Source organism: Phascolarctos cinereus, unplaced genomic scaffold, assembly GCF_003287225.1.
Source record: "Phascolarctos cinereus isolate Bilbo 61053 unplaced genomic scaffold, phaCin_HiC Scaffold_4;HRSCAF=312, whole genome shotgun sequence".
Taxonomy (NCBI): Eukaryota; Metazoa; Chordata; class Mammalia; order Diprotodontia; family Phascolarctidae; genus Phascolarctos; species Phascolarctos cinereus.
The window spans coordinates 563172120-563195878 of record NW_027555847.1 but is presented as its reverse complement, the minus strand read 5'-3'; the positions used below and the strand labels follow the sequence as shown (position 1 = coordinate 563195878).

The following is a 23759-nucleotide window of genomic DNA, read 5'->3' as shown; positions in this document are numbered from 1 at the left end:
ACAAGCATTTATTTAGTTCCTACTAGTGGGCATTATATGCATTCTTATTCTCTTCCCTTCTGTGTGTAAGGCATTGTACTAATCACTGTACAACTATTATCTCATATAATCCTCACAGCAACCTTGTGAGGTGGGTGCTATTATCATCCCCATTTTACAGCTGAAGAAACAGAGATAGACAGAGGGTAAGTGACTTGCCCAGGGTCCCACAGCTATGTAGTGTCTGAGGTCGGATTTGAACCCAGGTCTTCCTGACTGCAGGCCCAGAGCACTATCCACTGAGCCACTAACCGTTCAGATCCTTTGAGGTCCATTTCAGCCCGTTCGTTTTATGGGTAAAGAAACTGAGGCCCAGAGGGTTTAGGTGACTTGCCCAAAGTCAGACTGGTAATAGCAGAGCCAGGATTCAAATACAGGTCAGTGGGCAACAAATTCAGGGCTCTTAGAACGCCACTGCCTATAGCACATCCTTTCCGTGGACTTTAGTATCCTCATCTTTAAAATGAGGGCCAGATGATCTCGAAAGTCTCCTTCAGTTCTAAAAGATACAGTGCCTGACTGGCCCGGTGTCCTTACCTGCAGGTGGACGTAATCATAGTCGTCCATCCAGCTCCGCTCAGAGCTATCGTTGCTATTGCAGTCAGGATGCTGGTCCTTGCTTAGACTTGGGGGCAGTGACTTGCAATAGGGCTGGGCCTTGTGGTCAGCGGGATGGAGCAGCTGGGTCTGTGGACCCGTGTGCAGGTGGTCAGCTGCACTGGTCACGTTCTCAGACCCATTCTTTAGCCGCACACTGCCCGGGGCTGACCGGAAGAGCATTTCCGCGTTGGTGCTGATGGTGGTAGTAAGCTGTTTGGTGTCATCTGGCACTGTCTTTGCCACCATCACAAACCGATCAAGGTCATCGCACTTGCTTTGAGGTTTATTGACAGCTAGAATGTTCAAGGACCAACTGCAGCCGTTCAAGTCCTGGCTGGTCTGGGTCAGAATCTGGTGGGAGTCTTCGACCCTCTGCAGCTCTCGCTTCATTTTGTTGTGCAAGCTGAGTTCGGGAAGGTGTGAAGCATTTGCTACGGCCCCCTTGGCAAAATGGAGGTACTCCCTCAAAGACAGCTCTACCTTTTCCACTGCTGTGCGGATCTCGTTGATGTGCCGCTCCATGTAGCCGTAACACCTCCAATCAGTGGTGACCAGCGCGGTAAGGCTGGACACAACCATCTCCAAAGCCTGCTGAAGCCGATAAAGTCTCTCGATGGCTGTGTCCGGATCCAGCAGTAACAACCTTTTGTCCTGAGATGGTGAGGCTGACAATGAGGACTCCTTTGATGTCGTGGAGGAGGTGGACATGTTGCTCCTGGTACTGCCTGTGCTGGAAAAAGAGAGCCTATTCATGCCATCTGTCACATCCTGGCACCCTTTAGTCTCCTGTGTGTTCTGTGGTGGGACATCATACACTCCATCTTTTTCTTCGGCATTTAATCTTTCATTGGCCACTGGCTGTGGCTCAAGAAACTGAACTCCTCGCGGGATGTCGTACGCATCATTCTGAGAGGCTGCAGGTTGTCCAAGGTGCGTGTGCTGGTGGTTTTGAAGAATGCTTTGGTGTTTCTGAGATACCTGCTCAGCAGCTCCTGAAGCATCACAGTTGTATTTTACGTTAAGGTCCTTCCCTACTGCCTTGGAACTTGTCGGAGGAATGTCATAAACCCCCTCAGGTCTGACTTCTGGTCTTAGGTGTTGTCTCATAGGAGGAGGGAAATCATATTCCTTTTCTCTTAATCCTACTTCATCTCGGGAAGCAGGTGGAATGGCATAAACCTGAAACACACAAGGAGAAATCAGTCAGACATGCATGTACCAAACTGTGTAATTTACTCAGCCAACTTCTGTGAGTGCAGAGAAAATAACCAGATACAATAGAAAAGTAAACATATACTATACAATGCCTTCATAGGGAGTCTTTTGCTCCTCTTGTGCCCAAATGTGAGGTCACCTGCAATATTTTATGAGCTACTTTTCCTTTAGCCACTATACTTACTCCTTCAGCGAGTCATTCCATTCCATGAATTCAACTATTATATCTATGTGGATCATGGTGAGATCTGTATCTTCTGTCCTAACCTCTCTCCTGAGATCTAGGTATTTCCAGCTCTACTTGGCTCTACCAACCCCTCAATGGGTCTCAAACTGGATTCATTTTTTCCTAATCCAAACACCTCATTTTTGTTTGGGATATAACCAATTGGGAGGCTAGACACATTTTGATGGTAAACAATGGCTCACATTTCTGAAATGTCTTTTGGAATTAAGTCTGGGGCACATTCTTTTGAATCTTTTTAACGGGGGAAAATCTTTGTCCTCTGAAGGCGGATTTGATTTTTGGAAATAACCAAAAGTTTACAGGGAGCCACACTCAGTGAACAGGGTGAGTGATAAACATGGGTAGCAACATTTTGGGGTCAAAAACAAGGTACAATAATGAAACAGATTACTTGGTATGGCTTTTGGATAGACTTGTAATGAACACTTCTTAGGAAAACTTTTGAGCAATGGCAGTTTGTTTGGATGAAGTATTTTTGTCTTCCAAGATAGCTACCCTGGAGGACAATCTGGATGTTTAAATTATGGCACATCTGGGAGGAAATTAGTCATTTTTTTTAGTCACATGGGGTGTGACTATTCCATTTGTTCAATGAGTGGGTGTCTAAAACTTTTTCCCCTTTGAAAGATTCCATACAATTGCTTAACAAGTAAAAAAATACCTCTTCCTACCAAAAAATCCCCCAAATAACTAGGATAATTTGACTTACTCCTTTCACAGGAGGGATGTCATATACCCCTGAAGGTTTCATCTCTCCCATTGGAGCTGAGAATGCTGTGCCCTTCAGTGATGTTGGGGGGATGTCATAAACCTGGAATGAAAAATCTGGGTCATGAAAAATGGAAACATTTCATACAAGTCACTTTTGGAGTACTTCTGAGCTTTTGGTTCCAAGTGTTTTTCATAAAGTGATTTGAAAACTTAATCTTTTGTAAGGGCCCAAGTGATCAAGGGCCAATGCACTTTTCATTTTAAATTATATTTATATAAATTTTTTTTGAGGGAGCCTATAAACCACAGTTTACATTTAATTTTTTGAGAGTGTTACCACACATATAGACCAAAATATAATGAACTATATAAAGATAGATATTTTCTTCTCAGCTAAAGGACTTGCGTTTCCAGATGAAGAAAACCCCAAATTTCTAGGTTGAGTTGTTATATGTAAAAATGACTATTGGTAATAATGATTTTTATGTAAAATTATACATATAAAACTATATATACATTATATAAACTACTTATATAAAACCTCATTTTGTAAAGAGTTTATTTTATAAGGATTCACAAAGAGTTTCCTTAGACAACCTTATAAGTCAGGCAGTACATGTATTATTGTTTCCATTTTGACACAGAGATGTTGAGGGACTTGCCTAGGGTCACACAGCTAACTAGTAAGTGTTGGGGCCAGGACTCAAACCCAGGTTTTCTGACCCTATGATTCTTTCCATTAAGTCGATCAACATCAAATGAAAATAATGTTGTCACAAAATACCTTTCCTTTAAACTTCAGCTGATACCTGAAGATATGCTACACATTAATATTTTATTTCTGCTACATTATTGTTACTTACCCCTTGGACTGGATGAGATGGAGGTATATCGTAAGTATCCTTCTGGTACTTGGATGGGAACTCATACGCATACCCATGGCCTGTTCTTACGGGGGTGATCACCTGAGGGTTAGAAAAGACGGAAATGTCAAATTATGAACCTGCATTCTTAGCAATGGATCAAATTCCTTTCTGGCTCCTGCCTGAATGAACACTCCCAAGCTCTTTATTCTTCTTTCAACAAATGAATAAATAAAATAAATAAATAAAAATGGAAAGATGGAGGCAAAGAGAGAATGAGATGAAGGGAAGGCATTACAGATCAGCAGTCATGTGAAATTCCTGTTGCTTTTTGGGCAAATGAATGATAAAAAAGAAAAACAACCACCTTTTTTTCCTACTTCCTCCTGCCCTAAATAACACAAACATCTCTAAAAATGCTTCCCCCTTAATAAAAGACTTTGTTCTGGCATTTTATCTGACAATTGTAAGCATGAAAAGTACTAGATTATACCTTCAGAGTCATAAAGATTTTTTTTTCCTCCTTGAATCAAAATCACTATGTACTGAATTGGTTTTAATGACTCTAAAACTATGTGCAAAGTGAATAATGGGAGTCGAGTCCAACCACTTAAAATTCCCCTCATAGCTTCAACTGGATACAGCATTTCCCCTGCCCCTCCTTGCCAAACTTTATTATTGTGAGTGTAGCTAAAGGGCTGCTGGTGAACATAGCATTTTTACGAATCTACCAGTTCAAATAATGCTACCCTTGGAGACCTAAAAGAGTTTGTAGTCCAAGGCAAAGTATCAATAATAAGAGTTAAGTCTGCATAATTGTGACTAGGAGCAGAGTTCAGGTCTCCCGACCCTGGCTCATTGTGCTAATCATTTTCTCATTTCCATTAGGGTAGCAACAATCTAAGCAGGACATACTTCCAAGTAAGTCAAAGGTCAAACACCCCCATCATGGCTTCTGGCATCTGGAATTAATGTAAATGAAATGGATCTCACCTGACAAGCTCTTGTTTCTATATAATTCTTTGGGGGCCTTAAACATGGGTTGAGAAAGACCTCTAAGAGATTTTTTTTTTTGAAGTTAACTCATTTTGAAGTGTATTTACTCACTAATTCTCCAAGGGCTTCTAAATTGCTGTGCTTTCTTTTTTGGCATCAATAATATCACCCTCAAGTACTGCAAACTGTCCTTGAGGAGAGCAGGCCTCACAAATTAGAAACAAGAGGTGGTTCCCTCAGCAACCATCATCTTTTATCTTTTTCTCTAATGTGAAAACTCTGGCGTCAGGCTGCTCACAAAACTATGTGAAAAATGTTCCACCATCCTAGGGCTCAAATGGGTGGAACTTGGCCAAAAGTACCAATCCTCCTCTCAGCAGGGACCCTAAACCCTGAAAGGCTGGAACTCAGTCTGGTGTTAAGTCCCTCACACTGAAGTCCACTACTTCTTGCAATTAAGGTGAAAAGGATTTAGCACACAGGCTAATGTTTTCACATACTCTCTGCTTCTCAGGCTTTTCCAAAAGAAAATGCCCATCCTTACCTGAGACTTCCATTGTGTTCCTTGGGCCTGCTGGTATGGGAGGTGAAGAAATAATTTATGGAGTAGCCACCACACAGTACATATCACATTTTTCCCTTTTAAGAACTTGTCTTTTGCAAACACAATGCCGAAGCTACTGCCCTGTTTCATGCCTTCATAAAAAAAAAACAAACGCCTGCCGGGCACTATCATTCACTGGGGTTCTAAGGTATCTTCCTGCTTTTCTTTGCTACTCCACTTATAGCTTTCTGATCTTGACTTAAAAAAAAAAAAGTACTATCTGCTCACAAAGCCGCTTTTGTTCAGTCCCTAAAAGTTTCTAAGAGTGGCTACACCCAAAGCTGCCAACTCAGTAAAGCAGCTAGAGATCCGAGGTTTGTTATTCTCAAGCCCAGCTTTAACTGTTTTGTATTTGCCTTTAAGGAAAAAAAAAAGACCTAAAATAGCATTTGGTGAAATGTTAACCTACAGAAATGACTTCGGAAGGGAAGGGACAAAAAAATGTAAAGAATAAAATAAAAAAAAAGAAGGGAGGGGCCACAAAAAAGGGGGACTGCTTTTCCTTGCCTTTGTGGCCTTTCCCTGGCAGAGGGTATTTGTTGTTCCCAGTACTTAAAAACTCACTTCCTGACAAATGTCACAGAACTGCAAGCTCTGCCCCTAGTTTCCCCCATTTAAAGAATGCCTGTGGTCATATGGTTTTTGAAAACCCCTGCATTCCAAACTCATCATTTTCCTTGTTTGTGCATTAAAAGAAACAGATGGCAAAACCCATAGGGAAAAAAAAATACATACACACAACACAACATACCACACTGCTGCCTGACATCTCAACCCCCCCTCACCCCCCCAATTACAGCATTCTCCAGTGTTGTGGCCATTTAATCTTGGTCCACAAATGACAATTTAACTAGGACCGGCTTTTTTCATCAGGACAGATACATCTAGCACATGTATTAATTTTCTGACGTCTGAAAGAACTTCTAGTTCTAGTCTTCTAGTCTACTCAAAGACATGCTCCCTCCTGACCTATTGCTTAGGTCATTTCCATGCCAATTAACAGGGTTTGGGTTTTTTTTTTTTTACCCAGAGGAAAGTGCTGACTGGGTAGTACCTTGCAATGTATCTAGTTCTGTGGTTCAGTATGTCTTTCTCCCAGCCTCACTTAAGTACAAAACATTTTTTCTCTTCTCTGATCCCAAGAAAAATGAAGGGAGTAAGCATTTATCTATGCGTCAGGCACTGTGCTAAGCACTTTCCAATTATTATTTAATTTGCTCTTCACATCAGCCCTGCAAGATAAGTACTGTTATTATCCCCATTTTATAGTTGAGGAAACTGAGGCACAGAAGTTAAGTAACTTGCCCAGGGTCCCACAGCTTGTAAATGTCCGAGGAAGGTCTTTCTGACTTCATTCCCAGCATTCTATCCAGTTCTTGCTGCATCAGTAAATACTGACTGTAAGAATCGGCGGGGGTGGGGGGGGGGGCGGCAGCTAGGTGTAGCAGCTAGGTGGCGCAGCTAGGTGGCGAAGTGGATAGAGCACTGGCCCTGAAGTCAGGAGGACCTGAGTTCAAATCCGGCCTCAGACCAAACACTTGACACTTACTAGCTGTATGACCATGGGCAAGCCACTTAACCCCAATCGCCTAAAAAAAGAAAGAAAGAAAGAAAAAAAAGAATAGGGGGAGGGGACCTTCAGTGACAAAAAGTTAAGTTTAAATGCGATCAATTCTCATGAAAGAAAACATCAAGGCATACTTATTGGAATCATTCTTTAATGTAAAATATGTCTTTAAAGCTGTTTTCTCAAGGAATGTTTACCTATTCTTCTCCTTGTTTTTTCCTCTAACTATTCTTCCTCTAACTATTTCTCTTGGGCATTTACTAAATTATCCACTAAAGAATGATGCCTCTTTGTGGGATAAAGATGGCCTTGAGATTGTGAAGGCTCCATCAGTGGTGGAGCACAAATTCTGCCAAGTTCCGCCATGCTGGAAAGGCTCTGTGTCTAAGCCCAGCTATAGATCAGGTTAGCTAAAATTCAGTGAGGCTTATCCCTACGAGGTTGGTCAATAAGTGGTAGAACTTTTTTTTTTAGCCATAATAACCCATTAAACTATTAAGACATGGGGAAGGAGAGGGATCATCTGCAATCTCATTAATGGAGGGGGCACTCGTATGAAATCACAGCTTCTTAATAAAGTGTCTTTAAGTACTTATATAGGACCAAGGTACAGAGAATAGCAAATTGATTTATTTCACTAACATCTCTACAAAAGGAATCTTTGCAGTTCTCCTGAGATAATCTTGTTTCAATTATTCTCTGTACTCTGGGGTCAACTGATCCATTTGGTGATTTCTTTTCTGCCTACGTGGTCTCTGCTGCATCATGTCTTTCTAAAGTACCAGATCAAGGAATGGTCAGAAAACTGGGACTTTGGGTTCAAATATGTGATCCGTCTTACAAATTGAAAGTCAGTTTTTAAACCGAGCCCCTGCGACTGTAAACCCAGCACTTTCCATGATAACACATTAACAAGAGAGCTTCACTGTCTGTCCTCTAGAATCACAATCAGTCACCACATTGATCTGAAGGTTTTCAAAATTGTTCTCCTTTACACTCATCATGTGAATAGTACTCTAGCTTCTGCTGTCTTCATTCTGGTTGCATACTATCCTGTACTCTGGTCAAGAGATGTACTTGGATAACTTCTTTTCTTTTCTACCTACAAGGTCTCTCCTCCTGTTTAATGTCTTTTTGAGACATTTTGATGCCAGCTAACTGAAGTCTTAGAAGACTTCGTCTTTGGGCAAGTATCAGACTCTGGTGAATTTTAATTGATTCTAGAATATTAAATGTCCTAGACTCTTCTTCTAGGAGAGTAAGAGATACTGTTAATTCAAAGACTAGCTGTTGTTGTTCAGTCTTTTCACTTGTGTCTGACTCTTGGTGACCCCATTTGGAGTTTTCTTGGCAAAGATACTGGAGTGGTTTGCCATTGCCTTCTCTAGCTCATTTTATAGATGAGGAAGCTGAGGAAAATAGGGTTAAGTGACTTGCCCAGGGTCACATCGCTACTAAGTGTTTGAGGCCAGATTTGAACTCAAGAAGATGAGTCTTCCTCTTTCCAAGCCCAGTGCTCTATCTACTATACCACCTAGCAAAAGAAAAGTTTAAATATCCAATTCAGAATATTAATAAGAACTAAGAGACAAAGTATATGGTACAGTGGAAGACAATGGTATAATGACTCAGCTTTGCCACCAGTTGTCTGTGCTACCTCAGGCAAGTTAACATCTCTGGGCCTCAGTTTTCTTACCTGTAAGTAAAATGTGGGAATTATATAAGATGACCTCAAAGAATCCTTCTAAATCTATGGTCCTATGATACTGTTGTAAAGGAAATGAAGCATACATTTTTCAGACTTGGCTAATACACAGCTTCATTTGTTTGATGTTACTTATCTTTTGCAAGGGAGAGTTTTATTAGGGGTGGAGGAGGGCAGTCACTGGAAAGTGACAATGATGTAAAAAGAATAGCAATAAAATATCTGATTAACTCTCTATTTAAAATATCTTTAAAAATAAAAGCCAGCATTTATATAGCACTTTAAGGTTCTTTACATATGTCATGTTAATTTTACATATTAATGTCATATTAATATTACACATTTACATATAAATCATCACAAAACCCCTACAAATTAGGTACTATCATTAGTCTTCCCATTTTATAAATGAGGAAACTAAGGGGCCGGAGAGGTCAAGTAACTTGTTCAAGGTCACAGGGCTGATAAGTGTCAGAGGCAGGATTTGAACTCAGGTCTTCCTAACTCCATCAAGGTCTACCACTCTATCTACTACACCACCTTTTTGTGTCTTTCCAATCAGGCTCTATGTTTATCTCCCTTCTTTGCCGCTGTGGAGAGCCCTGAATCATGGGTGACATGTACTATTTCCAAGAGCATTTGATTCTTTTCTAAAATCACAGTATAGCCCTCTGTCCTCTCAGTGCCACATATGCTGACATTTCAAGGAAGAGAGCGTGTGACGTGGAAACACAAAGACAAACTTTGGGCAAAGGATGAAAGAATCAGATGATCAAAGGATTGAAAGGAGACTTTCAGAGGTTGTCTACTTCATTTTGTCTCTGGGCTGTACTCATTAATTGGAGAGACAGCAGATAGAATCAATCCTTCTTTCAAGACACTGAAAGGGTAAGTGTAAAAACTGAGATTTTTCCTTTTTTGTTAATTTCCCAAAGCAGTTAAAACAGTAGATACATGCTGGGCTCCCCCAACAAGTATTAAAATTAACCTAGTCCTTTCTTTTCTTTTCTTTTCTTTTCTTTTCTTTTCTTTTCTTTTCTTTTCTTTTCTTTTCTTTTCTTTTCTGTGAGGCAACTGGGATTAAGTGACTTGACCAGGGTCACATAGCTAGTAAGTATCAAGTGGTTAAGGTGAGATTTGAACTCAGGTCCTCTTGATTCCATGGCTGGTGCTGTATCCACTGTACCACCTAGCTACCCCACCACTTCTTTCCATAAGGAATACCTGAAAGTATGCCTTATAGGGTATCTACCTCTTAAAGTATTTTCATGAGGAGCAGGGACAGGGCTAGAAAATTCAAGGATCAAGATGAATGATGTGAAAGCAGGGCTATCTTCAAGAAAAAAGGGTGATCTTCAATTTAGTAAACATGGGTTATTGAACTGACCATATGTTCAGCAAGTTTTATGCTAGGGGCTGAGGGAGAAAGAAAACTTCTTGGGAGTACGGACCTTTTCTTCTATCTAGTTGTGAAATACATGAAGCAACTAAAGAGCTATTCAAAATAAAATCTATGTCCATCTGAGATCCTTTGGTGCCAACACAGAGACCCAGAGAGGCCATTATACTTACTCTCTGGGTTCAAGTATAAGCTCCATGGAAATTTTCCTTAATTCTCTCAGGTTGACCTCAAATTCCAAACAGCTGGTTCTAGATGAACAGAACTTATTACATGAGGATACAGGTGAAGAACAGAACTCATGTATGTCAGTGAGGGGTTCATCATGGAGCCAAGAGAATGACCATAGGATGACAGACTTAGAGCTAGAAAGGACCCTTAGAAACCATCAAGTCCGAGCCTGTAATTTTTCAGATGAAGAAACTGAGGCATACAGTCTTTCAACTGATCCCCTCTCCAATTCAATTCTTCATGCAGTTCCCAAAGTGATATTTCTAAAGTATAGTTCTAACTGTGCTGCTCTACTTCCCAAGAAGCTCCTGGGCCTCCATTTTGCTTTTAAAATAAACTACCGACTCCTCTGTGTAGCATTTAAAGTCCTTCACAATCTGGCTCCAGAATTTCTTTGCAAACTTATTGCTGTACTCAACTTTATGCTACAACTTAGCACATTTAGAGTTTATCATAGTGCTTGGTACATCGTAGGTGCTAAATAAATGCTTGTTGACCTGCAACCTAAAACTGGCCTAATTTGGTGCTGCATGGGCACAAAATTCCATCTCCTATCACCATCCCTTTACACAGATTGTTCCTTATGACAGGAAGGCACTTCTTACTTACCTCCACCTTTTAGAATCCCTAATTTCCTTCACACCTCAACTCAATCACCCCCTGCTAGAAAAATGCTTTTCTGATGCCCCCAGTTAGTACCCTACTCCCTTATTATTTTGTATTACTTATCTTTCTACATACTGTTCCCCTCTTCCCCTAGTGGAATGTAAACTCCTTGAGGGCAGGAGCTGTATAATTTTTTTTTTGTCTTTGTATCCTCAGCACCTAGAGCAATTTGCACATAGTAGGCATTTAATTAAATGCCTGTTGAAAGAATGAATCAACAGTGAGAAAAGCAAGATAGCCTAAGCTAGGAACCATGAGAGAATTCCAACTTGCCCTATCTGTGCTACAAGGCCCCATCCTTTGTTGGAGGGTACCAAGGCCACTCCTGGGAGCAACACTGTTTCCTTTTTCCCTCCATGGAGGTTTTGTAATAAACACCTGGGCTCTTTTAAGTTTCACAACTCTAATATGTGGGAAAATTTTTTAAGAAAAGGAAATGGAAAACAAAACCTTCCCTTCCTTTCAAAAACACTCATTCTTGACATCTGAAGGACAAAATATGCTTCAGCTCTGATAGCCAAGTGGGTTGACTCCCTTCACCTCTGCTCTGGCTGTTAACAGATAGCAACAGGTACATCTCCAAGGCAAGCACTAGACTAGGGGCCCATCACCCCACTAATGTCTTCAGCAGACTGAAAGGACAGGACAAACAAGTCCTAGAAGATGTCTCATTGTGGCCATTCCTCCTGTTCATCCTTTCTCTAAAGTGATGGTGGTGATGTTAAGTGTACATATCAGTGAGCAGAGATCTCAAAGCTGTCTGCTTCCAAATACTTATGTTATTTGAAGACACAAAATGAAACTTGAACTTCCTCAAAATTAAACCAGATTAGACTCTCCTTTCACTGATTTATTCCAAGGAGGCCTAGAAGGCAGTGGGAGTTACAAGTAAAAATAATGACTGAAGACTGGGTGTGGCCCTATAGACACTTGGGGGTAATTTTGTTTTAAGGCTATCTGCTAATATTCATTTTATTATCACTATGACAACCAACCACACCAAAAGGGACAAGCCCAGTAGAAAATTTGTTTTTATAGGAGTTAGTGATGGATGTGATTATTTAAAAAAAAAAAGGGAGAAAGCCACTGCTACCCAGAATTCAGTATACTTAATAACTTAGCAACTTTGTTGTATGAAGAGTCACAACATCCTTAGGAAATAAACTAATGGATTTTTCAGGTCTTTAGTAAGATACATAAGGGGTGTGTGTGTGTGTGTGTGTGTGTGTGTGTGTGTGTGTGTGTGTGCGGTGTGTTATCTGAGATGCCCAGATGCAGGACTATTCATCTCAAGGCTCTTCTCTGAGCATAATTCACACTTACAGATGGGAAAATTGGGAGAGAAAGATTCAGTCATTTGCCCCAAGGTCATAAAGCAAGCCAACTGTTATACTTTTCCCAACCTCCTGAATACTTACTAAGACTCTTGAAGATTAAATAGAGACTTGGTTGATATTTTCTTGAAATGCTCTCTCTCTCTCTCTCTCTCTCTCTCTCTCTCTCTCTCTCTCTCTCTCTCTCTCTCTCTCTCTCTCTCTCTCTCTCTCTCTCTCTCCCCCTCCCTTCCTTTCTTTCCCTCCCTCCCTTTTATTCTCTGTTATTGGTGAGGAATATTTGAAAGTAGAGGTAATGTAAAAACAAAAGACACCAATCAAAAAAATTTTAATGAGGAGCAGCTAGGTAACACAGTGGATAGAGCGCTGGCCCTGGAGTTAGGAGGATCTGAGTTCAAATGCAGTGTCAGACCAGACACTTAACTGGCTTACTAGTTGTGTGACCTTGGGCAAGTCCCTTGCCTTGCCAAAAATAAAAAAAAATAATTTTTAATGGGCAAACTTGTCAATATCAGGTTGTAAGTAGGCAAAAAAAGTGACTAATCTATTTATGTCTTTGGATCCAGCAATCCCAATACTGGCCATGCATCCTAAGGAGGTCAAAGGTGGAAATTTAGGTCCAACACTTACCAAAGTATTCATAGTAGCACCTGGGTGGTACCAAAGAATAGGAAACAAAGTGGCTGCCCCTTTACTGGGGAATGGTCAAGCAAACTAGTATGTGAATATAATGGACTGTTATCATGTAGTAAGAAATGATGAATGTAAATTCAAAGAAACATGGATATGTTTGTATGAACTGATGCATGGTCAGGTTTTTGAAAAGGCCAAACATGGGGCTTCAGTTTCTTCATCTGTAAAAGGAGGGGGTTGAACTAGATGGACTCTGCTCTAGACTTGACTTAGCCCTAGACTCCCTTTCATCTGTTGATGACCACACCATACCCATACCTATAACTTTTTCCCATTGCCACCATGCCTCTCTTCTGTACTTTGCCCATCCCTTTCTTTCCCTTAGCCTTCCTTCATACACTACTGCTATCTTATTCCTCCCTTCATATTTTAAAAGAAACATTATGAAACCTGTAAGAAAAATGTCAAAAGATCTTAAAATATAGATTTGGGAGACCTGTATTTGATGGAAATGTACCCATTTCTGTATTATCTGTTAATTCTTTGTTCATAGTTTTCTGTAGTCATAAGAAAAACGGATGATATTATCTGAATTACTTGATAATTAAAGCTAAAGTAATATTTTGCTTATATTCTTCAGGCTACTTCCTCAAATCCTGACCCTTGTATGTATACATTGATTTCGGAGAAAAAGAAAAATGTCTGATAAACACATTTGGATATCCTAGTTGAGGACCTAATCTACCTAAACGTATACAGTAGATGCTTGGAAACAGTATTTGACAAAAAAAAATAGATTACACCATGTGATTAAACACAACACATGTGTACATTGGGGGGATCTTAACCACCTCTTGGTAAGGAAATTAAACTCTTCTCCGGTGATGGAAATAAGCAACTCAAATGTGACTTAGCTGTCTAGAGCATTCAGAGGTTGAATAATTTGCCTACTGTGACAAAACTAGCGTATGTCAGAAGTAGAATTTGAACTCAGGTTTTCTTGACTCCAACGCTAATTATCATACTATAGTCTCTTACAACAAATAATACCGCAGATTATCCAAATCTCAAATTGTAATTTTCATTAATCATTACTGTTCTATTTGTACTTTTTTTTCAGTATGCACAGAATGTAAAATTAGATTGGTTCCTCATGATCGACTTATAATGTCACTTTCAGGGTTTTATGCATTCATTAGATTGCATTCGGATGGCCCACAATGCCTTTCTGAAAGGCTTTATTTTTATTTTAAGATCCTTTATTAAAGTCAGACTGACCATCTTAGCCATCTTTATTATGTTTTATAGTCACTTTTTTTGTCTTTATAGCCCTGAAACATTTGATGCTATCCCTTTAACTAAAATCTTACAAACCATGCCATGACCTGCCTACTGGAACTTACAAGTTACTCTCCTGAAATTGTACAGTTTCAGAGGTTTTCATATTGAAAATCCAAGATTACTAGTTGCTTTTCTATGGCCAGAAGAGAAAGCCACATGTTGCCTCTGCTGGATTTATTAATTCTCTATAAATTCTTCCTGCCCAGGCTGGGTGTAGCAGTGAGCTCATTTATTTACTCACTTAGCAACAATCTAATGAAAAGTGGGTCTGGCCTTAAAAAATACACCCCCATGCACCACAGCCTTGGTTAACTTCTCCCGAATGCTCTGCTTTGTGCTTGGGGTGATATTTTTTTTCCTTTTAGAAAGGGAGGGGGCAAGGGTTTTCCCCACTTTCAAAGACACTTTGAAGCTTGAATGAAAGCTACAGCTCAGCCTTATGCTGACCACGTCGAAATCACTGTCTCTTTCTTGTCCCAAATGAGCCACAAGTCACAACTGAGTGCTGGGAAGCCAAGGGTGTCATTCTTTCGCCTGACACCGTGTTTAAGGTATTCCCATCCATGGTGGGGAAAACTCTTTGGAAACAGTGGCCTGATTGTTGAGCCTCTACCATGGTTCTCTCTTGCTTTCAGCAAGCTCTTTGTACGATCTGAGCTAAAGCAATATTTAGTTATGGGGTGACCAGACTCCAAAGAGCAGTCAGAGAAAGAACAAGGAAGGACGGCTTGGGCCCAGTTGTTTTAAGTTCAGCAAAAAAAAAAAAAGCCTTTTGCCTTTTTCAGAGACAAAGAAGAACATGGGATTCTGTCGTCCCCGTGATAGAGAGCGTAGGTAGAGTCATTTCTTTTGTCCCATTTCTCTGGGATGTACTTTGAAGGAACGTTAAAAGGCACAAATTTTTGGGTTCTTTTGATGTCAAAATAATTTTAACATAGTAGGAGCCCTCTTTTTAGTAGACACTTAAAGTAGGCTTAAATTTTTTTTTTGTTTTAATCTCAGATGAAAAGTAATGCAATAAGTAAGCTCCTGCCTCAAATGCAGACCCATGGAAAGGGAAGAGTGTGAGAGGTTGAACATTTCTGGAACGCAATTGCTTCCATCTAAACAGGAGAGCTTCTCACGCTTTAATTGGGAGCAAAGACAAGGATTCACATGGGGAACTGACTGATGTCACCAGTGGCTGTGCCAGACCCTGCAGGGTGCTTCTGCAACTGCCATGACCATTATGTAGTTTCCCTCTGAGGAAACGGATCAGCAATATGCGGCAATGAGGGTTAGACATTCCAAGGGCATGGGCATTAATGGAGGAAGCTCAGCAGAAAAAAATCTCCTTCCCCCTCCCTTAGATTCCAGTGTGACGGCCGGCCCTTCTTAGCATTCAGTGACTAAGCAGGGATAAGAACTCTTATTCTTGAGATACCTTTTTCTAAATTACACCCAGCCCAGGTCTGACAAATTTCAATTCTCTATGGCATTTGATACTTCACTCTAACCTAAGCCATTCTCCTGCGATTGTTCTGCCTTTGGGAAGAGACACCAGAGAAGGGAAAGAACCAGTAGAAAGAAAAGTTTAGGAAGGTTTGTCAGGACTGCCTGTTCAGTGGGTCGCTTTTTGTTTTTATGAAAACGTCTTTGATTCTTATAAACTCACTGTTCCGGTAAACTCATGTTATTTCTGGAATGAGAAAACACGCTACAATTCTAGTGTCTTAAAGCTAAAATAAAGAGGCACAGTGAGGGGCCAAGGTCATCTGCCTACTTAGTGGCCAAGTAGGGACCAAGAGCCTCTCAGCTCACTAAAATATGTCACCTCAAATCCCCACAGAAATATCCCAACAATACTAGCAGATTTCCTCGATCATTGTGTAATGATTAGTCTTTTTAGGTTTTTTTTTCTGTCTTTGATTTCCCTATATGAGGGGGCAGTGGCAAAAACACTGGTTTTGGATAGGGCCTGTGTTCAAATCCATCTCAGTCACTTATTACCTGTGTGACTATGAACATATCAACTAATCTGGGTCTCAGATTCCTCCTTTATAAAAAGAGGGGCTTGGGTTAGGTGGCCTCTGAGATTCTAGGTCTATGATCCTATGGATTCTATCCCACAAAAGGAGTCTCATGAACGTGCCTTAATATAACTAGGCTCAGAGCTTCCCATCATTTCGTGGGCACTCCCCGGCAACAAGATGATTTCATGAGATCTCACCACAGTGCATTGCTGTCTCTCGAGGCTACATAAAGTTATTTGTCATGATTTGGGGTAATTCACAATTATCTGGAAAAAAAAGAGGTACTTCTATGTGATGGAAAAAGCCAATGTAGCAATGTTCTAGAGGACTGCAGGTTCTAAAATGAGCAAAATGCCATCATTTTGGGCTTCAGAGAGGCTTTCTGATTACTTCACTGAATGAAATGAGCTGCTGTGGCAGCATTTCAACATGTCTCTGCTTCTATTAACAGTGTAACGTAAGGAGAAAGAGCTTGCTCCAGGAGCCAGGGAAATTGGGTGCAAATTCTGATTCTGAAATTTACCACCCACTCTCTTAAGGCAGAAGAGGCCCTCAGATATATCCTTTATTCCTACAGTGGCTTGAACAGAGAAGAAATCCCCCACAACAGTCAATGAATGAATGTCTTGCTTCTGCAGGTACCTACCCAGTACCTCCAGATTCCAGCTTTTTTCCTTTTTTTTGGGGGGGGAAGCTAGGTGGTACAGTGAATAGAACACTGGGCCTGGAGTCAGGAAGAGCCAACTTCAAATTCCGACTCAGATACTTACTAGCTATGTGACCCTGGTCAAAACTGTTAACTTCTGTTTGCTTCAATTTCCTTGTCTATAAAATGGGGATCATAACAGTACCTACCTATCAGTGCTGCTGTGAGGATCAAATGAGATAAGTTGGTGAGGCCCTTTGCATAGTGCCTGGCACACAGTAGGTGCTGTATTATTATCTAGCTATTATTATCATCATTACTATCACTAATGAAAAATGCAAGATGGCACAAAAGCATTTATACGTCATTGCCACATTATTTTTAATATTCAATGAAATTCAACAAATATTTACTGAACATGGATTCTGTAAAAGGCATACATGCATATAAGGTTATGAAGGAAGAAAAGAGGGCACCCAGCAACTAAGAGGCATCTGAAAAATTACACAATTAGTGGAGGGTTTGAAAACAAACTAAGTCTTCTGGCAAAACAGCCTTATTCAAGGGTGCCTTGATTTCAGAAAACCAGCTACATAAAAACCTAAACAGATAAACTGGGCTCTTGACAAAAGGATTTTTTACTTTACAAATGGATTCACCACAGGAATCCTTTAAATACATTTAAGATCCAATTTGGTTTACAAAGATTTGATTTACACATGACTTTTCAGGAACTCTTACTGTGTGTATAAATCAAGGGACAACAACACTCAAAGTGAGGAATGGCCTTAGAAATGTATTTGACTACCTTATTCCCCTTCTGCTAGTTTGTTTAATCACTGAATCCAGTAGTATGCTAGTGAATCAATGTTTAACAACTAGCTCTCAAAATAAAAGTGCGCACGACACACTTTAAAATTTAATCTGCAATGCCCTCCATATCCAGAGAAAGAACTACGGAGTTTGAATGCAGATCGAAGCATACTATTTGCTCTTTTTTTCCCCTTCTGTTTTGTTTTATTTCTTCTTTCTCATGGTTCCTCCAATTGGTTCTAATTCTTCTTTACAACATGACTAACATGAAAATATATTTAATAGGAATTTATATGTAGAGCCTGTATCAGATTGCATGCTGTCTTAGGGAGGGAGAGAAAATTTAAAATTCAAAACTTAGGGAAATGAATGTTGAAAACTAAAAATAAATCAATTAAATTTTTAAAAAGTTTATCTGCACTGTTAATATTTTCTTCATCATTTTCTTCAGTCTCAACAATCTACAAAATAATAAAGGGAGCCTTAGTTTTCTCACACTGAAAATTTAACACATCTCTGACTAAATCTAACTTCACCTTACACATTCAACCACTAAATGTTACCAAAGGAAGAACCCAATATCTGGCTATAGGAATCCCAAATGTTGGAATCTTGTCTATTTAGCTAGTCCCTCTGCTTTTACCCTTTTGGAAATCCTAAGCTCAGGCCCTAATTCTGCTGTGTGACATTAGGCAAATCTTTTAATCTCTGAGCCAGTTTCCAAGTGTGTAATGTGATGATAACATTCGAACTAGCCACCTGACAGGGAAGTTGTGAGAATCAGATGAGAAAATGTCATATGAGCCATCAACACTATATGAGTGCTAGGTATTATAGCTATTATATTATAAACACTCTAGCAGAATCATCACTTAGCAGATAATTATATTAAAAAAGAGGGTTTGTGAGATGTTAGTTATTAACATAGTCTTGAAAACAGGCATTATCTATAGTCTAAGGGGTTTGTAACAAACTGGGTTTGAAGTCTCTGGCACGGACTCTGGTCAGACAAAAAGCTTCTTTGTTAATGAGAGGAGGTGTTATAATTCACTTCTGTTAGGGTGGGTGCGTCAAGGCTAAGAAGAGATACTCCCCATTTTTAATGCCAGAGAATGAAGTCTGGGAGGGGTCACAACCTCCATTTGCAGGTAGCTTTCCAATTTGTTTGAGTTTAGGGCTTTGGATGAAGAACTACTTCCCCACCTGCTTTAAGGAAATGTGAGTAGAAAAATTTCTTACTTAAGTTAGGATTATATTTTTATCGAGTTTCCTATTTCACCTTGACTTTTCATAAGCAAAGCTGCAGAAGATGCCTTGGAAAACTCTCTCATGTGCTAGTGGGAGGCAGTTTTTGTCCTTTGGTTCTCCTGTTAGGCTATGAACTCATTTTGATTCTTCTAAAGAAAAGGTACAAGGAGCTCAATGGAGAACCTGATTTCTCAATGGTCACAAGATCCAATCAGGGAAGCCCTCTATCCTTCAGCCAGACACTAAAGTCTGGCAAGGTTTCCTGGGGATTCCTTTCTCTGAGTGTAACTCATAATGACTCAGTGTCCAAGAAGGTGCAGACATTCCTGGCTAATCTGCTTTTTTGGAACCAAATATTACCTTTCAGGTATGGAGTGGAGAAAGACATGATTACAATCCATGAATCACATCCTGCTAATCTCAGACTCTTTCCTACTTTGGGCAATTGGAAAAGGGCCTTAGTGATGATGTAATGTGATCCTAATGAATGTAGCCCGGCTCTTTCCGGAATGCCCACCCAAAAATAGAACGTACCTCACCTTTGTGCAAGGGATTTAAAGAGGGAGAAGGGATATCTGTAAGATTTTATGGCTACAAATGCTTTAATGAAATAGGCTCCTTAAATATAAGTGAAAAAATGCAGTGTATAAATAGTCTCAGTGGTCCCAGAATTAAATAAGTGTCACGATTTTGGTTTGCCCCACTAATCCCTTCTTTTCTTTCAAAGATTCTGGCAGCCAAGTAGTGGGCCTTCAGGGGAAACACAGACTCCTGCCCTCTCATGATCATCTCACATATTAGAAAATCTACCAGCTCTACTGACCAAATGGGTCCACAGGCAGGTTCTGTGCTATACCTCCTCACTCTCTGAAACTCATTTGCTGTGCATACCCACAGGGCATAGATTATGGGCAGGGACATGCTTAAAGGCACTTTGAACTGTCAAAACTGCCTCGTATAGTTCAGAGTCAAGGCAGAGTATGTTATGCTATGAGAGTCAAATGCAGGAAGGATGCTAGGTAACGTGCACAGGATAGTACTTGATGGAATCTTAGGATTTATCTAACATCATCTTATTTTCTCTAGAGGCATATTCCATCTACTCTGAATTTACTTGGTATGTTATGATTTATATATGTCGCCTCCCCACACTTACCCCCATTAAAATGTAAGCTCCACTTGGGCAGAGACAGTTCTTGCTTTTTCCTTGTATCCCTAGTGCTTAACACAGAGCCTAGAACAGGGGTAGAGAACCTGTGGCCTCAAGGCCACATGTGGCCTTCTAGGTCTTTGGGTGTTCCTTTTGACTGAGTCTAAGTTTTACAGAATAAATCCTTTTATTAAGGGGATTTGTTCTGTGAGGTTTGGATTCAATCAAAGGGCTGCACTTGAGGACCTAAAGGGCCACATATGGCCTTCAAGGCCACAGGTTCCCCACCCCTGGCCTAGAACATAGAACATATTTGCTAAATGCTTGCTGATTGAGTGACTGCTTCTGCCCCTATAGGTTTGGTATAAACCAAAGCCAGCAGCAATCCAGCTTCACCAGCAGCAAATAAAGTGGTATAGTAGAGAAATGAGTAAATAGACACTTGACCTTCCCTCCTAGGGTCTAGTCATGGCTTAAAGAACCTGACCTTTGTAGCAAAGGATGCCCAGAAGGAAAAAGAAGAGGGAAAAGTCAATAAAAGGGAAGGCTTCCAGCATTATCCAGGTTCAGTGGATCCCAACCAGCTCCAAAGGGTCTTTAAGGCAGTATGGCATAGGAAATAGCTCTAGACTGAGAGTTAGGAGACTTATGTTCTGTGCTAGATCCAGCTCTTCCATGGCCCATTGGATGAGCAAGTCATTTAAAACCTGTTTTTATAATTATAATACATAAAATGACAATGTAGGAATAGGTGGCCTTTGAGATTCTTTATGGCTACAACAGTGTAGGATTCTGCACATAAAATCATTATAATACTTTCAGCAGAACCACGCACTCATTAGGCATACTATATGGGCTTGGTAATGATGACATACATATCTATAGATCACTGAGTAGTAAGAGGAGAAAGCTCAAAACTGACTGTAGGGAGGGAGAAAAAAAATTGCTGCTTTTCTTTGTGGTGGAAAGGGTATTTGTTTTTCTAAATGCTGATTTAATAAGCCATGAATGGGAGTTGATAGTGTCTGTAGAGGGTGGGGTTCAGGGCTGGAGTTCCCCTGCTAAAACTAAATAAAGGATTGATAATAAGCAGACTGCAAACACTGTCTATTAAAAAAGTGACTCATTAACAGAAAAAAAAAATAGGCCAGTTCTGAAGCCTAGAAATATAGTAGAGCTCTTTAACTCCAGAAAATCCCCAAACAAACACCCTCAGATTGACACATACAGGCTTAACCTGCTTCTTAACACTGAGGCTTTTTGTTTTTCTTTTTCTAGGACAAGATGACATTTTTCCTGACCTTTGCCTCAAAAGAACTGTTACGGACAAGTTATGCCAACTGTTATGCCATGCAATAACAGGATTCTACAGATGAGAAAACTGAAAAAGGCTTGCCTGAAATCACTCCAAAAAGTGATGATTCTGGGGAAAAAAACCAAACACAGAAACTTTTGATTCCCTGTGCACTGGGTTTTTGCCTCCTTAGTGTCTCTACTTAAGTCATTTGTATGCTTCCCCACCCATTAGAAAGATACTGAGTCATAAGCCGGCACATAGGGAGATGATGACAAGAATTTCAGAACAGCTGCAGGCCTATGGAAAACTAAAAGGGATTTTAAGCAACCAAACAATCCTAACTTCTCCCCAACGGAAGGTAGCTCCTCCTGTGTGCATGTGTGTGGGGTGGAGTGGGATGGTGGAGGAAGGCTGAAGAGCTCAGGCCAGTGGACCTAGAGTCACAAAAGAAGATTCTTATTAACACAATGGCTCACACTATGGGAAGAGGCAGACTTGAGTGCATGTGGGCCTGAGACTAGAGTAAAACGAGAGTTTCACTTGGCTACTGGCCTTCCCATCCTCCTAACCCAGAGCCCTTGCAACCTGGAGTGGCAAGAGCTCAAGGCCAGGGGGGAATGTCCCTCTCTGGTGACCCCATCTGTTCTTTGCTAATGGTGGAGCTAGTCAGACTGTCACCCCCTTCACAAGTCTTAGCCATCCAGCATGCCACTTTGGAAAGGAATCGGTTCCTGTCTTGTGAAGAACACAAGAAAACACAGGCTTTTAGAATCAAGGAATGAATGAATAAATAAATATTTATTAAACACATAATATGTGCCAAGCTCTGAGGATGCAAAGAAAAAAAGTGAGACAATGCCTGCTCTCAAGGAGTTTATATTCTAATAGGGAGAGACAACATATATAAAGGAGAAGAAAATTAATATGACCACCCCAGGACAGCCTACATTGTTAGAGAAAGGGATACAAAGGAAGATAGACCAAAGACCATTTTGCCAAAGCTCTACCTCCCATAGCATTATGTAAAGAATGCAAATCAAACAGGAAAGGAGTTCTCTAAAGTTTTATATTTTTCAACAGTCTGAAATTGAAAACCATGGGTCTAAAAAGGGAAAGCATTGACCTTTCTGCTAACATAAACTGTGATGAGAATTGAACACTTACACCTTCTAGCAAGTGTTTCTGTTTCAAACTCCTTGTCTGCTCCACGCCGGCTCTGGTCCCTGAAATCTATTTTTAAGGTGCAAACAAAATAGCACTAAGAAAGAAAAGATCCATTTAATTACTGGGACACCTTTCCACTGTTAGCATTAGCCACGGATTCCCTTGAGACCAGGGCTTCTTGCCCTTTTGTGGGCCATGGATGCCTTGGGCAGTCTGGTGACTTCTCAGAGTCATGTTTTTAAATGCAAATGAAACTGATTACATTATAATACAATATTTTAAAAAAAAAAATTAATTAAATTAAAAACAAAAATTTTTCTTCATCCAAGTGCATGAACTCCAGGTTAAGCATCATCATCCCTGCTTATTAGTTTCTATATATTCAGGTGAGGGAGACAGACAGGAAGAGCACTGAGTTCAGCCACCTCACCTTCAACGAGGGCTATATCTAACTGACCTAGGCAGTATTAAACATGAAGATGATCACAATCATTCACATATAGATGTACCTCCTAATTCTACTGATGAGATTTTGAAAAGTCACTCTTTTTACACCATTGTTATAAGAATTATATTATAAATATACTTCCCTGTTCTACTCTGATGCATCTTCCTGACAGAGGTGAGCATGGTTTTCTCAAAACCTATACCAGCAGAGTATAAACTCTGGATGGTCTCAAGTCAGAAAGACTTTGATTATAGGCCCAGTGAGACACTCGCATTTGTGAGTGTGTGAGTGTGTGAGTGTGTGTGTGTGTGTGTGTGTGTGTGTGTGTGTGTGTGCGCTGTTTATATATGAATCCAGGCTGCTACTTTCTACCTGAAAGTAGCTGCCTTTTCATTCATTTCATTTCATACGCCCAAGCAATATGAGAACCAGCTTAAGCTTAAAGAGACTCATCACCAGAAGGCTTGCCATGAGCTAATGATTATTTTGGGGGCCACTGCAATTTATGAAAATGATGTACCAAGTTACAGAAGAGCCAGAATGATATAGTGCTGGCTAGAAAGTCACTCTCAGAGTCATGGAAGAACTACATTCGATCTTTCCTCTGTTGGGTACTGGCTGTGTGACTTCAGTCACTTAAGCCTCAGTGCCCTTACCAACTCTCTAAGACTAAGCAAGTTCCTCTCTTTATTAGTAAGAGTTCCTTCTACCAATTGAAATCACATGAGCAGTTCCTGCCTCCACTCCCCCCAAAAAAGGAACACATTGATTGTGATCAGAGCTGGTGAAGGTAGTACAGGCATTCGTGAAATAATAGCTCCTTTCAATTA

The 23759-nt window shown here is 40.3% G+C and overlaps 1 protein-coding gene and 1 long non-coding RNA gene across 5 annotated transcripts in view; one reads left to right on the top strand and one right to left on the bottom strand.

The window, feature by feature from the left end:
• Positions 1-23759, bottom strand: part of NEDD9 (neural precursor cell expressed, developmentally down-regulated 9) — a 232541-nt gene that overhangs the window by 6318 nt on the left and 202464 nt on the right. For all 4 annotated transcript variants that reach the window (XM_021009864.2, XM_078153609.1, XM_021009863.2 and 1 more), the window contains 3 exons: positions 3676-3777; positions 2811-2912; positions 577-1818 (listed from right to left, as the gene is read on the bottom strand). In XM_021009864.2, coding sequence (XP_020865523.1) covers positions 577-1818; positions 2811-2912; positions 3676-3777 — 1446 coding nt within the window. The remainder of the gene's footprint in view (positions 1-576; positions 1819-2810; positions 2913-3675; positions 3778-23759) is intronic.
• LOC144457004 (uncharacterized) lies at positions 9319-22130 on the top strand. Its single transcript, XR_013486265.1, has 2 exons — positions 9319-9435; positions 21299-22130. It is a non-coding gene; the product is annotated as an uncharacterized LOC144457004 (long non-coding RNA).